The sequence below is a fragment of the Delphinapterus leucas genome, chromosome 11 (assembly GCF_059928025.1).
Source record: "Delphinapterus leucas isolate spDelLeu-1000000601 "Yukka" chromosome 11, BTC_Dleu_Yukka2, whole genome shotgun sequence".
NCBI classification, from domain to species: domain Eukaryota; kingdom Metazoa; phylum Chordata; class Mammalia; order Artiodactyla; family Monodontidae; genus Delphinapterus; species Delphinapterus leucas.
In genome coordinates this window covers 21,996,904-22,014,132 of record NC_143139.1, presented here as the reverse complement: position 1 = coordinate 22,014,132, position 17,229 = coordinate 21,996,904, and the positions used below count along the sequence as shown (strand labels likewise).

Genomic DNA, 17,229 nt, shown 5'->3' with positions numbered 1-17,229 from the left:
TGAAAAAGAAAAGAATCTAAATTAAGAATTTAGTTTAGATCTCAGAGCCGTGTCCCACGCAGAGTCTCCGCAGGCATCCCACCACTGCCATATTGAAGTGCCGGTGCTGCCTTTTCACAATCTGAAGCACCGCATGTGAGGTCTCTGCACAATGCCCCCTGTGAGCATGTGAAACTAGACAAAGCACAAAGGAAAATACATAAAAAGGAAGAACTACAATCCTGAAGCCTGTGGAACAAAAACCACATTCACAGAAAGAGAGACAAGATGAAAAGGCAGAGAGCTATGTATCAGATGAAGGAACAAGATAAAACCCCAGAAAAACAACTAAATGAAGTGGAGATAGGCAACCTTCCAGAAAAAGAATTCAGAACAATGATAGTGATGATGATCCCGTACCTCGGAAAAAGAATGGAGGCAGAGATCCAGAAGATGCAAGAAATGTTTAACCAAGATTTAGAAGAGTTAAAGAACAAACAGAGATGAACAATACAATAACTGGAATGAAAACTACACTAGAAGGAATCAGTAGCAGAATAACTGAGGCAGAAGAACGGATAAGTGACCTGGACGACAGAATGGTGGAATTCACTGCTGCGGAACAGAATAAAGAATGAAAAGAAATGAAGACAGCCTAAGAGACCTCTAGGACAACATTAATTGCAACAACATTCGCATTATAGGGATCCCAGAAGGGGAAGAGAGAGAGAAAGGACCAGAGAAAATATTTGAAGAAATTGTAGTTGAAAACTTCCCTAACATGGGAAAGAAAGTAGCCACCCAATTCCAGGAAGCACAGAGACTCCCATACAGGATAAACCCAAGGAGAAACACACCGAGACACATAGTAATCAAATTGGCAAAAATTAGAGACAAAAATTATTGAAAGCAGCAAGGGAAAAATGACAAATAACATACAAGGGAACTCTCATAAGGTTAACAGCTGATTTCTCAGCAGAAACTCTACAAGCCAGAAGGGAGTGGCATGATATACTTAAAGTGATGAAAGGGAAAAACCTACTACCAAGATTACTCTACCGGGCAAGGATCTCATTCAGATTCAATGGAGAAATCAAAAGCTTTACAGACAAGCAAAAGCTAAGAGAATTCAGCACCACCAAACCAGCTCTACAGAAAATGCTAAAGGAACTTCTCTAAGTGGGAAACACAAGAGAAGAAAAGAACCTACAAAACCAAACCCAAAACAATTAAGAAAATGGTAATAGGAACATACATATAGATAATTACCTTAAATGTGAATGCATTAAATGCACCAACCAAAAGACACAGGCATGCTGAATGGATACAAAAACAAGACCCATATATATATATATGCTGTCTACAAGAGACCCACTTCAGACCTAGGGACACATACCGACTGAAAGTGAGGGGATGGAAAAAGACATTCCATGCAAAAGGAGATCAAAAGAAAGCGGGAGTAGCATTACTCATATCAGATAAAATAGACTTTAAAATAAAGAATGTTACAAGAGACAAGGAAGGATACTACGTAATTATCAAGGGATCAATGCAAGAAGAAGATATAACAATTATAAATATATATGCACCCAACATAGGAGCACCTCCATACATAAAGCAACTGCTAACAGCTATAAAAGAGGAAATCGACAGTAAAACAATAATAGTGGGGGACTTTAACATCTCACTTACACCAATGGACATATCATGCAAAATGAAAATAAATAAGGAAACAGAAGCTTTAAATGACAAAAAGACCAGATAGATTTAATTGATATTTATAGGACATTCTTTCCAAAAATAGGAGATTACACTTTCTTCTCAAGTGCGCACAGAACATTCTCCAGGATAGATCACATCTTGGGTCACAAATCAAGTAAATTTAAGAAAATTCAAATCATATGAAACATCTTTTCTGAACACAACGCTATGAAATTAGAAATCAATTACAGGGATAAAAATCTGTAAAAAACACAAACGCATGGAGGCTAAAAAATACATTACTGAATAACCAAGAGATCACTGAAGAAGTCAGAGAGGAAATCAAAAAATACCTAGAGACAAATGACAATGAAAGCATGAAGATCCAAAACCTATGGGATGCAGCAAAAGCAGCTGTAAGAGGGAAGTTTATAGCTACACAACCCTACCTCAAGAAACAAGAAAAATATCAAATAAATCTAACATTACACCTAAAGGAACTAGAGAAAGAAGAACAAACAAAACCCAATGTTAGCAGAAGGAAATAAATCATAAAGATCAGAGAAGAAATAAATGAAATAGAAACAAAGAAAATAATAACAAAGATCAATAAAACTAAAAGCTGGTTCTTTGAGAAGGTAAACAAAATTGATAAACCATTAGCCAGACTCATCAAGAAAAAGAGGGAGGGGACTCAAATAAATAAAATTACAAATGCAAAAGGAGAAGTTACAACAGACACTGCAGAAATACAGAGCATCTTAAGAGACTATTACAAGCAACTCTATGCCAATAAAATGGACAACCTGGAAGAAATGGACAAATTCTTAGAAAGGTATAACCTTTCAAGACTGAATGAGGAAGAAATAGAAAATATGAACAGACCAATCAGAAGTAATGAAATTGAAACGGTGATTAAATCACCAGATGGCTTCACAGGTGAAGTCTATCAAACATTTAGAGAAGAGCTAACACCCATCCTTCTCAAACTCTTCCAAAAAATTGCAGAGGAAGGAACACTCCCAAACTCATTCTATGAGGCCATCATCACCCTCATACCAAAACCAGACAAAGATACTACAAAAAAGGAAAATTACAGACCAATATCACTGATGCATATAGATGAAAAAATCCTCAACAAAATACTAGCAAACAGAATCCAACAACACATTAAAAGGATCATGCACCATGATCAAGTGGGATTTATCCCAGGGATGCAAGGATTCTTCAATATACACAAATTAATCAATGTGATACACCATATTAACAAATTGAAGAATAAAAACCATATGATCACCTCAATAGATGCAGAAAAAGCTTTTGACGAAATTCAACACCCATTTATGATAAGATCTCTCCAGAGAGTGTGCGTAGAGGGAACCTACCTCAACATAATAAAGGCCATATATGACAAACCCACAGCAAGCATCTTTCTCCATGGTGAAAAACTGAAAGCATTTCCTCTAAGATCAGGAACAAGACAAGGATGTCCCCTCTCACCCCTATTATTCAACATAGTTTTGGAAGTCCTAGCCACGGCAATCAGAGAAGAGAAAGAAATAAAAGGAATACAAATTGGAAAAGAAGTAATACTGTCACTTTGCAGTTGACATGATATTATACATAGAGAATCCTAAAGATGCCACCAGAGAACCACTAGAGCTCATCAATGAATTTGGTCAAGTTGCAGGGTACAAAATTAATGCACAGAAATCTCTTACATTCCTATACACTAATGATGAAAAATCTGAAATAGAAATGTAGGAAACACTCCCACTTACCACTGTAACAAAAAGAATAAAATACCTAGGAGTAAACCTACCCAGGGAGACAGAAGAGCTGTATGCAGAAAAGTATAAGACACTCCTGAAAGAAATTAAGGATGATACCAACAGATGGAGAGATATGCCATGTTCTTGGATTGGAAGAATCATTATTGTGAAAATGACTATACTCCCCAAAGCAATCTACAGATTCAATGCAATCCCTATAAAACTACCATTGGCATTTTTTACGGAACTAGAACAAATCATCATAAAAATTGTATGGAGACACAAAAGACTGCTAATAGCCAAAGCAGTCTTGAGGGAAAAAACGGAGCTGGAGGAATCAGTCTCCCTGACTTCAGACTATACTACAAAGCTACAGTAATCAATACAATATGGTACTGGCACAAAAACAGAAACATAGATCAATGCAACAAGATAGAACGCCCAGAGATAAACCCACACACCTATGGTCAACTAATCTATGACAAAGGAGACAAGCATTTACAATGGAGAAAAGACAGCCTCTTCAATAAGTGGTGTTGGGAAAACTGGACAGGTACATGTAAAAGAATGAAATTAGAACACTCCCTAACACCATACACAGAAATAAACTCAAAATGGATTAGAGACCTAAATGTAAGACTGGGCACTATAAAACTCTTAGAGGAAAACATAGAACACTCTTTGAGATAAATCAGCGCAAGACCTTTTTTGATCCACCTCCTATAGTAATGGAAATAAAAACAAAAATAAACAAATGGACCTAATGAAACTTCAAAGCTTTTTCACAGAAAAGAAAACATAAACAAGAAGAAAACACAACCCTTAGAATGGGAGAAAATATTTGCAAATGAATCATTGGACAAGGGATTAATCTCCAAAATATATAAACAGCTCATGGAGCTCAATATTAAAATGACTAACAACTCTATTGAAAAATGGGCAGAAGACCTAAATAGACATTTCTCCAAAGAAGACATACAGATGGCCAAGAAGCACATGAAAAGCTGCTCAACATCACTAATAATTAGAGAAATGCAAATCAAAACTACAATGAGGTATCACCTCACACCAGTTAAAATGGGCATCATCAGAAAATCTACAAACAACAAATGCTGGAGGGGGTGTCGAAAAAAGGGAACCCTCTTGCACTGTTGGTGGGAATGTAAATTGATACAGCCACTATGGAGAACCATATGCAGGTTCCTTAAAGAACTAAAAATAGAATTACTGTATGACCCAACCATCCCACTACTGGGCATATACGCAGAAAAAACCATAATTCATAAAGACACATGCACCCCAAAATGTTCATTGTAGCCCTATTTACAATAGCCAGGTCATGGAAGCAATGTAAATGCCCATCAACAGACGATTGGATAAAGAAGATGTGGTACATATATACAATGGAATATTACTCAGCCATAAAAAGGAACAAATTAGGTCATTTGTAGAGACGTGGATGGATCTAGAGACTGTCATACAGCGTGAAGTAAGTCAGAAAGAGAAAAACAAACATCGTATATTAATGCATATATGTGGAACCTAGAAAAATGGTACAGATGAACCAGTTTGCAGGGCAGAAATAGAGACACAGATGTAGAAAACAAACATATGGACACCAAGTGGGGAAAGCGGTGGGGGAGTGGGGGTGGTGGTGTGATGAATTGGGCAATAGGGGTTGATATGTATAAACTGATGTGTATAAAATGGATGACTAATAAGAAAAGTAAATAAATAAATAAATAATTTTAAAAAAGGAATTTAGTTTAGCTGTTCTCCCTTAAAGCAGAAATACTCTTCTTTGGTAATCAGTCATGGAAGAGCATCTGTGGATAGGTGAAATGCTCTCAACACATCTGTTTTTGGGACTCACAGGGTTTTATTTCATAGTTGTGTTTCCAGATATTTGATTAGAGGTGGAGGTGGGGTCGGGTTGGAGTAACTGAAAAAGGTATGCTCTTCATAAAGATTTAAGTAAATATTAACTGCATTAGGTATTTTGTTAATTAAATAATTATTATAAAATACTTTCACTTCCCTAGTGTTTTAGTTCTTAGTGTTTATTTAAATATATTTCCAAAATTAAACACACCATAATGTTTCCTTTTCGTTTTATGATAGGTTTGTGACCAAATTATTGGAAGACCTTATCTTCTTTGTTGCTGATGTACCTAACAATGGACAAGACGTTCTGGATGTGGTAATCACCAAGCCAAACCGAGAACGTCAGAAATTAATGAGGGAACAAAACATATTGGCACAGGTGAATGTTTCCATGTACTAATTTTTCATATTTGATCTTTTTGAATTATAGTGTCAGGAAAGTTCTTGTATCGGTTATCTATTGATGTGTAACAAGTTACCCCAAAACTTAGTGTCTCAAAGCAGATACTTACTGTTTCTGCAGACTAGGAATCTGGGGGTGGACAGTTCTTGCTCAGGGTGTTTCACAGGCTGCAATCAAGGTGCTGGCTGGACTGCAGTCACCTCGACGCTCAAATGGGAGAGGATTCACTTCCCAGGTCACTGGCATGGGCCTCCGTACAGGGCTGCCTCAAGAGCCGGCAGTTTGCTTTCCTTAGAAGTGAGAGATCCAGGACAGGGCAAGAGAGGGCCTTCAGATGGAGGCCATAGTTTTCTTGTAACCTAATCTTAGAAGTAACATCTCATCATTTCTACCTTGTTTCTTAGTTAGAAGTGAGTCCATAAATCCAGCCCACAGTCAAGAAGACAGTATTCCATACGAGTATAATTCCAGGAGGCAGGGATCATTGGGGGCCATCTTGGAGACAGCCTATCACCGACCTTTAAAAACCTCCGTGGTCAGACTGTCTCCAGAAAATATGCTATAATGCTTTTTTAAGTACAGTTTCCAGGGGAACTTGAAAGCTGCCATCTCCATTTGCTTCCTACTTTTTTCCCTTTCTTCCTTCGAAAAGTAGGGCAGCCTATTCATCAGCTCTCAAGTGCTCTATACAGTATTCTGGTTTTTGCCCTGAAAGTCTAGAGCTGCTTCTATGCTATGTCTTCCTGAAATTGTTCATAACATGCCAGTAAATTAATTTACTCCTTAATAATATGCACATTTGGACATGCCTACATTCATGCATTCTTTTATTCTGATAATTGTTATATAAAGTAATGGGCTTCTGCATTAATTGTGGACTGAAGGAAGATACTTAAATAAAACTTATGTTGTTGAAATACATGTTCTTGTGGAGTTGGGAAAGGAAGACAGTAGACATATTGTCAATTAATATTCTATAGCTGATTGTCTGAGTATATAAAATCAACATTTTCCTCAAAGAAAGTAAAGGTTGTAAATCTAATGAGACAAAGCCTTTTCTGACATTAGCATTTCTTTTGTATAAAACATTTGATTTCAAGGACTTTTAGGGCCTTGAATGATTTATTAATATTATTCCAACCAACATATGTCAAACATTTTACTTTAGTATTATAAATAATAAAATTCAAGGTTTAGTGAATATAGAATTACTGAAGAAACTTTAATTCATGTTATATTTCATGAACTACAAAGGATAATTCTATTCCGTTTCGCTTTCTTGTATGACTCCTCATATCTTTGCCTAGGTGCTCTTTCATAAACAATTTGCTCATCCTACCAGTTCATCTCCAGGTGATCCTACCTGCTGTCTTGCTGCCTAAAAGAATTATGTTCCTTAGTGATTTTTAAATACTTCCCACTGCTAATCTTCTTACAAGAAGAATCTGAGTCACTGGGTATCACTGGCTGCCCATATGGCTCCTTATTTATTTTGAATGCTTATGCATTCATTGATTTGGCCGCATCTTTATGTATAGAAACAATAAATTAATTCTTTTATGAAGAGGTTTAAAAGCAATATTTGGAGGCAGTTTTTTGATGTCAGTTTCAGATGAAAAGTAAATATTTTCCTTATATTATTTTGATTTTAGAAAGTTATAGAAAATAATAGAAAGAATTATAAAGCCTATCGAAATCAAACTATATTTTAGTTCATCTGAATATGTTCATGTAACTTGGTACAACCTAACATCTTTATATTTTTATTTTAATAAAATAGAATTTCTAAACAAAATTAAGCATTTTATTTAAATATTGTTTTTGTCATTCAACTTAGGGAATCCTTTTAGCAGTATTTTTCTGTCCCTTAATAAGTTGGTCTTGTATCCTAAGAAAATCTTTTTTATTTTTACTTTATGTTAATTCTATTCAAATATTACAAAAGTGTTTTCCAGTCAGTGTGTAATAAACACACTGTTTATTGCAATGTTGCAAAACGTGCACCTCCATTCATCAGAATAAGCGGTTGTTTTTTTTTCCTGTTAGGTATTTGGGATTCTGAAAGCACCCTTTAAGGAGAAAGCCGGAGAAGGCTCAATGCTGAGACTTGAAGATCTGGGGGATCAAAGATATGCCCCCTACAAGTACATGCTGAGGCTGTGCTACCGTGTGCTGAGACATTCACAGCAGGACTACCGGAAAAATCAGGTGGAGGGTGGCTCTCCTTTTTACCTCTGTTTAACATCTAAAGTATGGGCAAAGTTCTTTGGTTACTGTTCTAAGACATTTAAATAGGAACGGGAAATTCTGCTTTGCAATGCAATGTTTTATATCGGCAACACACAAAAATGACCTAAAATGTAATTGAGCTGACATATGTATTTATTCTTCCACGTAAAGTTAGAATTGTCAAGGGAGGATGTCTAAGTCCTTGTATGTGCATGGTATTAGCTCCTGCTGGGCAGGAGCCATGCTGGATATGTTATGTAAAGATGAATGAGACATTTTTTGGCATTTCTAGGAGCATGTGCGGTACCAAATCGCTGTGTGTAGGCCAAAGAATTCATTGTCTGGTGGAAAAGGTATGACATGTACATCTGAAACATAAGTTAGAGGCATAGAGGGGACAGGAGAGATAGGAGAGCATTGTGGGAATTCAGGAGAGAGAGGAGCTCAGCTGGGGGAACCCAGGAAGAGCACTTGGAGAAGAAGCATTTGGGTTGGATGAAAATCATTTTCAGAAATTGTATGGGAACAAGCATTTTAGTGAAGAGATATTTCTGAAAAGAGAATGATGGATCCAGAAAGGGCACTTTCATCCCAAGACATTCCTAACTGTGGAGGACAGGGAACCCAGGTGTGTTCAAGGATATAGCTAAAAGTTCCCAACTTCAAGTGAAGTTTCCTTTTAAGTCTCAGTTTTGTCTTAAAAAATATATAATATTTTGCAATGTGCTCAATAATACACATTTGCTGAATATAACATTGCTTTCAGTTAATTATCGTTGGTACATTAGTGTCCCATGTTTCTCTTAGCCAGTTGGAGAGATGAGTATATAGTTTGTAAACTTCACTGATGAGTTTGGTGCATGGGGGAGGATGCTGTAAGAGAAAGCTGGGAAGGCAGGTAGAGCTGAGCCATGGCGGGGCTAGGTTGTCAGGCCTGGAGGCTGCAGGTTATTTGGGAATAGTTAGTAGTATTTAGTGAGTGCTAACATTTTACCAGGCTCAGTTCTAAGCACTTTTCACAACATAACTTGGTTAATACTGGGTTAAGATGAAGAACTGAGGCACAGAGAGGTTAAATAAATTGCCAAAGAATACACAGTTTTGACTGGAGCCAGTATTCAAACCCAGGCTCTTAATAATCGTGGTACTGCCTCTAAAGTAGTCTAAAAGTTATTTGGCAAGAAAAAAAAAAAAGCTTTAAAAAAAAGTGTGAAAATACATTTTTTTTGAAATTCAGTTTAAAGATTAAGAAAAAGTCTAAAAAGAATATGTAAAACAGATTAACCAGAAGATAAATAATTTGACAAGGACAAGAGTGAGGAAGCAGACAATATAAACAGATTCTTAAATGCTTTTTAATATAATCCTAGTTATAAACATTTTTCCTCCCAATTGAAAATGCTTGTCATTGGAATTATTTTTCCCAACTTCATTGCATTCCTTTAAGATGGCAAGGTAATGTAGGTAGAGTTATGTTGTTTTATTGGAAGGAAAATTAAGTTCCAGAGCGTCAAATGACAGACAGCACTCAGAGAGTCAGCTTCCAAGAAGCCCCAGATACCAGGGTCACGTTATTCAGCAGAGGCCAGGGACGGGGGTGGGACTGGCGGTCACTCTGTGGCCTCATTTCCCTTCTTGGGTCTAGAAAGATCTACTTTGCTAGATAGGCCTCCACTCCCCACTACATGCAATAGTCTATGAGAGAGATTGAATTAACTGAAAAAATCAATAGGTCTACAGAGTTTACCTGGTACCCTCAGAACTATGGGACCCCCTAATGTGTGTGTCCTCCGTTACACTCAGTCTTTGGGAGGGTCCTGTGGACCCGCTTTCCACAGCACTGCCCTGTGCTTCAGCACTGGATATCCTTGGTTTGGCTGTTCTGCTAGTACCTAGTAGATTGTCCAGGCAGCATGTCTCAATTGGTGTCTTTTCCCAGTCCCTCGAGGTCTGGCACAAAGTTCTTTCTCACTCCTCCTTGTCTAAGCTGGGGACTCGCATGCCTGGTGTCCTGAGGAGTGACTTCCTTGGTGGCACAGTGGTTAAGAATCCACCTGCCAATGCAGCGGACACGGGTTTGAGCCCTGGTCCAGGAAGATCCCACATGCCGCGAAGCAACTAAGCCTGTGAGCCACAACTACTGAGCCTGCGCTCTAGAGCCCGTGAGCCACAACTACTGAGCCCACATGCCACAAGTACTGAAGCCCGCGTGCCTAGAGCCCACGCTCCGCAACAAGAGAAGCCACTGCAATGAGAAGCCCACACACCGCAATGAAGAGTAGCCCCTGCTCACTGCAACTAGAGAAAGCCGGTGTGCAACAATGAAGACCCAATGGAGCCAAAAATAAATAATAATAATAAAAAAAATAGAGCATGAGCAGAAAGACTTTCTACTTTTTGCATAATTCCTTCTTCTCCTTTATCCTCACCTATATTTTATAGAGTCCTAATAGGGAATTCTTTTGTGATTTAGTACTAACCCAAGTCTTTCATGTTGAGTTTCTGTTTATTGTTATTTATAGAATTTGGAGACACCTCTAATTTTGTTTGATTATTTACTGACATCTTGATCTATTTATCAAACATCGGGGTCTGATTACAATAGTCATACAAGTGTATAAATTAATACATATCTTTAAAATGATACACTAATAGAAGACATTTACTTTACTTAACTGGTACCCAATATACAAAACCATCATTTTGAAAAAGGCCACAGAATTGCTGCCTAGAATATAATGAGATTTGTGCAACCAGTAGCATTTTCAAGGAACAGGTAGGTTCCAGTAAATCTTAAGGCAAAAACACTTTCTAATCAATAAATTTTCCCATCATAGAAAAAATTCCCAAGGAGAATCTCCAAGAAATTGAAGTGAAAACTTTGGGTTGTGGACGGGGTTAAGCTTACCAGTGCTGTGTGGTTGGCTGAGACGTGGCTTGGAAGAGAGGCGAGGTGGTGGGAAGAAGGAGCAGATGGAATCATGCATGAGGGAAGCTCGCCAGTGGCTTTCTCTTGCTCTAAGAATGAATGTTTCTGTGTTCAGCGTGGCTCGCAAGGGCCTCACCTCCCACGTCAGCTCTTGCTTTCTGCTCACTCGCTGTACTCCAGCCACAATGGCCACCTTGTGTTTACAGAACTCTGAAGACTCGGTTCCACCATTATAGAGCCTTCCACTTGGTACTCCCACTGCTCGATGGCTTCTCTCCCCATGGCTGCCTCCTTTTTTTTATCATTTCCATCATTTCTATCATAGGTCAAATGTCCCCTCTTCAGGAGTCTACCCCATCTCAAGTTGTCACCTTTTCCCATCCCTCTGTTTGTTTCATTTCACTTCTCAACATGTAAAATGATCCTATTTGCTACCTCATTGACTGCCCCTTCTCACTAGGATGTAAGCTCTATGGGAGCTTATCTGTCTTACTGCCGCATCCCTAGTCTTGCAAACTACCTGGAATGGCTTTCCAGAAATATGTCTTGGATGAATGGATCTGATCAATAAAGTGATCAATCACATTATCTTATTGGATAGCTTTTTAAAGACAAAAAGTGCTGTGAAATTTTATCATTATTTTAAAGAGATTTAATAGGTCATTGTGGTATATGTACAAAAAAGAAATCAGCTAAGTTCACCTGGGATTGTCATGTAACGGTATAGAGCTCATGCTTCATGAACCAAATGTCAAAGAGTCATTTTTGTTTCTATAATTATGCCAGAATCCTAGGTTATAGCTCTTAGTGAGTGTTCGAAGAAAGGTGTCTGTTATACTGGTGAAATCATTACTTAACATGTCATAAAAAATTGTCATTTTAACTCAGTTTATTTTTGTTTTTCTCACTTGTAAGAGTGTAAACACCCGTATGAAAAATTATTACTAGGCACGTAATTTTCTGTTATAATTTGAATGAGGTATATGCGAATAGATTTCCATTTACTTCCTCAGATATCCTATTTACTAAAGAATTATTTATTTGCTCTTCTTTAACAATAATTTTTAGCGAGTTTTCTGTTATGAATAAATTAATCAATGTTGCTGACCCTAATAGAATCTGTTATTTCTGAGCTCTTTGTCAGTGCATTCTGACAGTCTTTCTCCTTTGTAGGAATATATTGCTAAGAATTTCTGTGTCATGCAGTCCCAGATTGGCTATGATATTTTGGCAGAAGATACCATCACAGCTTTGTTGCACAACAACAGAAAACTACTAGAGAAACACATCACAGCAAAAGAAATAGAAACATTTGTTAGTTTACTCAGGAGAAATCGGGAGCCAAGGTTTGAAGTGGTTCATGCAGTATTCTTTTCTTGTGGGGACTGTGGCTTTTTGCTTTATTTTTAGAACTTTTTTTAAAGTTCGAATTGTTTCATGAACAAAACAGTGTTGGGCTTATTGCTATAATAATTATGTACCATAAACAGTTATTATCTCATAGGAGATCAAAACCCTTTATAGACGTATTTAAGTGTAATTGATTTTCACTCTGATAACTTGTGTTTTTATAGTACCCCATAGTTTTTCAAAATATATTCATATTTCATTCAATTCAATACATTGCCTCATTTAAACCCTTGCACATTCTCATGAAGTACACTGGTCGTATAATATTATCCACATTTTAGAGATGAGAAAATAGAAGCCTAGAGACCAACTAGGAACAGAATTTAGAGTTTCTGACTCTGTGTCAAGTACCCTGTCTCTTATACCATGCTGCCTTATCTGGGAGAAATGAATGCAGAAATGTCAAGCAGATTGACAAAATTTTCTTAATTAGCAAGGAAATAAGTGTTAGAAGGTAGAATTGGGCCTTGGACTTGACCAGGCCATATTCACGTTGATTAAGTATGTGCTGTATGTCTGTTTTACTCAGCACAACATTAGCTTTGATCTGGCTTTATTTTGATATTGTAAATATAACAAGTCACAGTGCTGTGGGACGAATATCACCAAATAAATAAAAGCAAACATATCATTTTTGGAAACAAGATTTGTCCTAAATACAAATAACTGGATATTTAATTTGTTTCTAATGGTGCAGTAGATAAGCAACACATTAGAAAAATGTTGCATGGAAATAATATTAAGAATATATCTAGAAAGTCAGTTTCATTATATCTCAAAGTATATTTGGGGGTATGATTTTGCAAGATGCTTTTTGTTAATGATCAATTTAATTTTTTCTCTTGTCAGGTTTTTGGATTATTTATCAGATCTCTGCGTGTCTAATACCACGGCTATACCTGTAACTCAAGAACTCATCTGCAAATTTATGTTGAGCCCAGGCAATGCAGATATTCTCATTCAAACTAAGTAAGCCCAGAGGATGGAGACATCCTATTCTGTTCATTATTTGTAAGCAGTACAGTTCCTTATCATGTTTCTGAATGAGCTTGTTCATAGATTTTGTGTGTGTTATTTATTTCAAGGCTGGTCTCAATGCAAGGAGACAACCTCATGGAGAGCGCCATCCTTTCAGATGACATTGATGACGAAGAAGTTTGGCTCTACTGGATTGACAGCAACAAGGAACCTCATGGCAAAGCTATCAGGCACCTTGCTCAGGAAGCAAAAGAAGGCACCAAGGCTGATTTAGACGTTCTTACCTACTACAGGTTAAGTATTGTAGAGAATGGTAGTTCTTAGTCTCACATATTCATTGAGAGATGATTCTCTGACATCTATAAAAGTTCGGTATCTATGAAGAAGAAATTTAAGAAGTTGTGTCAGAACTAGGGCAGCTGAAATATTTAGTATTATTTCAAATATTCACAGTAAATGTAAACATCTGTGTTTTCCACATATACCACTTGCAATTTTCTAGTTTTCCGCTAGTTTGGAACTGTTGTGCAGCAAAGGATTTTTTCCTCTTGTTGACTGGTGTGGGTGCAGATGAGAGACATGTTGGGACCTAGGTAATTGAGTTGAGAGGGAGGTGAAATTGGGGTTGGGGAAGCTGATCCGATTGTAGGGGTGGCCTCAGAGAAAGTTAGCTGGTAGTTATATATATACCACTTGTGATTATGTGGAGACCTAGGGCTTCAGAGAATCTGGTGTCTTTAGCTGTGAAAGTTCAGCGGGGGCATATGGCAGTCGAAATTTCAGTGGTAGTTGCTGGTGGTCAGTATATTGGGAGCAAGAGACTAGCTGGCATTTTTGAGTCTAAGGCTTGGAAACCCAAGGCAGAAGCCCTTGGGCAACTTTGGGCCCAAAAGACAGGAATCTGAGAAAGGCAGAGAATTCACTGTGTTTCCTGGTTTCTGTAGCTACAGCTACAAGGCCAAAGGCTACTTTCTGGATCTCGGAGGCTGATGAATCCAAGTGTACTGATGCCTTTGGATTGATCACATTTGGTTTGGGAACTGAGTGGGTCTACCCTTGGAGTGTAGATACCAGAGCCTGGAGCTGAGTGAGCCTGGGAAAGGCAGAGAAACATGGTTTCATGTGAGCTGTTGTCCATAGCCTACAGGCTTAGTGTATTTGCAGACCTAGGAAACCGAGAACTGAGAGCCTAATGACACTCTCCACCAGATATATGTTGCTAGAACAAGTAAGAGAAGTTGCAACTGAATGGGCATAGAGGTGATTTCATCTGTGTGTTGTCATTTTTTTTTTTTTTTTTGCGGTATGCGGGCCTCTCACTGCTGTGGCCCCTCCCATCACGGAGCACAGGCTCCGGACGCACAGGCTCAGCGGCCATGGCTCACGGGCCCAGCCTCCCCGCGGCTCGTGGGATCCTCCCGGACTGGAGCACAAACCCATGTCCCCTGCATCGGCAGGCGGACCCCCAACCACTGCGCCACCAGGGAAGCCCTGTGTGTTGTCATTTGATCACTTAACCTACTACCAGAAGAGTTTTACACCAGTTATCACCTACACTGGGAAATATTGGAATCATAAAAGTAGATGCTGATTGATACTAATATTTATGAATTTTATCCAGATAAGACAAATAATGTAATATGTTTAATATTTTTAAGGTACCAGCTAAATCTCTTTGCAAGGATGTGCTTGGATCGCCAGTATCTGGCCATAAACCAGATTTCTACGCAGCTCTCTGTTGATTTGATCCTGCGGTGTATGTCAGATGAGAGCCTGCCCTTTGACCTCCGAGCATCTTTTTGTCGCCTTATGCTGCACATGCATGTTGACCGGGATCCCCAGGAGTCTGTGGTGCCTGTTCGCTATGCCAGGCTCTGGACAGAAATCCCCACAAAGATCACGATTCATGAGTATGTTTGGAAAATTTTCTTTTTTAAAAAAAAATTTTAAATTTTATTTATTTTTTTATACAGCAGGTTCTTATTAGTCATCAGTTTTATCCACATCAGTGTATACATGTCAATCCCAATCGCCCAATTCAGCACACCACCTTCCCCACCCCGCCGCGGTTTTCCCCCCTTGGTGTCCATACGTTTGTTCTCTACATCTGTGTCTCAACTTCTGCCCCGCAAACCGGTTCATGTGTACCATTTTTCTAGGTTCCACATAATGCGTTAATATATGATACTTGTTTCTCTCTTTCTGATTTACTTCACTCTGTATGTCAGTCTCTAGATCCATTCACGTCTCAACAAATGACCCAATTTCGTTCCTGTTTATGGCTCAGTAATATTCCATTGTATATATGTACCACTTCTTTATCTATTTGTCTGTCGATGTGCATTTACGTTGCTTCCATGACCTGGCTATTGTAAATAGTGCTGTAATGAACATTGGGGTGCATGTGTCTTTTTGAATTATGGTTTTCTCAGGGTATATGCCCAGTAGTGGGATTGCAGGATAATATGGTAATTCTATTTTTAGTTTTTTAAGGAACCTCCATACTGTTCTCCATAGTGGCTGTATCAATTTGCATTCCCACCAACAGTGCAAGAGGGTTCCCTTTTCTCCACACCCCCTCCAGCATTTGTTGTTTGTAGATTTTCTGATGATGCCCATCCTAACTGGTGTGAGGTGATACCTCATTGTAGTTTTGATTTGCATTTCTCTAATAATTAGTGATGTTGAGCAGCTTTTCATGTGCTTCTTGGCCATCTGTATGTCTTCTTTGGAGAAATGTCTATTTAGGTCTTCTGCCCATTTTTGGATTGGGTTGTTTTTTTAATATTGAGCTGCATGAGCTGTTTATATATTTTGGAGATTAATCCTTTGTCTGTTGATTCGTTTGCAAATATTCTCTCCCATTCTGAGGGTTGTCTTTTGGTCTTGTTTATGGTTTCCTTTGCTGTGCAAAACTTTGAAGTTTCATTAGGTCCCATTTGTTTATTTTTATTTCCATTACTCTAGGAGGTGGATCAAAAAAGATCTTGCTGTGATTTATGGCAAAGAGTGTTCTTCCTATGTTTTCCTCTAAGAGTTTTATAGTGCCCGGTCTTACATTTAGGTCTCTAATCCATTTTGAGTTTATTTTTGTGTATGGTGTTAGGGAGTGTTCTAATTTCATTCTTTTACATGTACCTGTCCAGTTTTCCCAGTACCACTTATTGAAGAGACTGTCTTTTCTCCGTTGTATATCCTTGCCTCCTTTGTCATAGATTGGTTGACCATAGTTGTGTGGGTTTATCTCTGGGCTTTCTATCTTGTTCCATTGATCTATATTTCTGTTTTTGTGCCAGTACCATATTGTCTAGATTACTGTAGCTTTGTAGTATAGTCTGAAGTCAGGGAGTCTGATTCCTCCAGCTCCATTTTTTTCCCTCAAGACTGCTTTGGCTATTCGCGGTCTTTTGTGTCTCCATACAAATTTTAAGTTTTTTTTTTTGTTCTCGTTCCATAAAAAAGGCCATTGGAAATTTGATAGGGATTGCATTGAATCTTTAGATTGCTTTGGATAGTATAGTCATTTTCACAATAATGATTCTTCCAATCCAAGAACATGGTATATATCTCTCCATCTGTTGGTATCATCTTTAATTTCCTTCATCAGTGTCTTATAGTTTTCTGCATACAGTTCTTTTGTCTCCCTAGGTAGGTTTATTCCTAGGTATTTTATTCTTTTTGTTGCAATGGCAAATGGGAGTGTTTCCTTAATTTCACTTTCAGATTTTTCATCATTATTGTATAGGAATGCAAGAGATTTTTGTGCACTAATATTGTGTCCTGCAGCTTGACCAAATTCATTGATTAGCTCTAGTAGTTTTCTGGTGGCATCTTTAGGATTCTCTATGTATAATATCATGTCATCTGCAAACAGTGACAGTCTTACTTCTTTTCCAGTTTGTATTCCTTTTATTTCTTTTCCTTCTCTGATTGCCGTGGCTAGA

At 38.0% G+C, this 17,229-nt stretch overlaps 1 protein-coding gene across 4 annotated transcripts in view; it reads left to right on the top strand.

The window, feature by feature from the left end:
- The window catches only part of ITPR2 (inositol 1,4,5-trisphosphate receptor type 2), a 562,910-nt gene that overhangs the window by 196,518 nt on the left and 349,163 nt on the right, over nucleotides 1-17,229 (top strand). For all 4 annotated transcript variants that reach the window (XR_002645176.2, XM_089919972.1, XM_022577817.3 and 1 more), the window contains 6 exons: nucleotides 5,574-5,715; nucleotides 7,786-7,947; nucleotides 12,071-12,243; nucleotides 13,157-13,276; nucleotides 13,393-13,578; nucleotides 14,944-15,195. Coding sequence is in view for 3 of the 4 variants with exons in the window: in XM_089919972.1 (XP_089776098.1) it covers nucleotides 5,574-5,715; nucleotides 7,786-7,947; nucleotides 12,071-12,243; nucleotides 13,157-13,276; nucleotides 13,393-13,578; nucleotides 14,944-15,195 (1,035 nt within the window). In the remaining variant the exon portion in view is untranslated. The remainder of the gene's footprint in view (nucleotides 1-5,573; nucleotides 5,716-7,785; nucleotides 7,948-12,070; nucleotides 12,244-13,156; nucleotides 13,277-13,392; nucleotides 13,579-14,943; nucleotides 15,196-17,229) is intronic.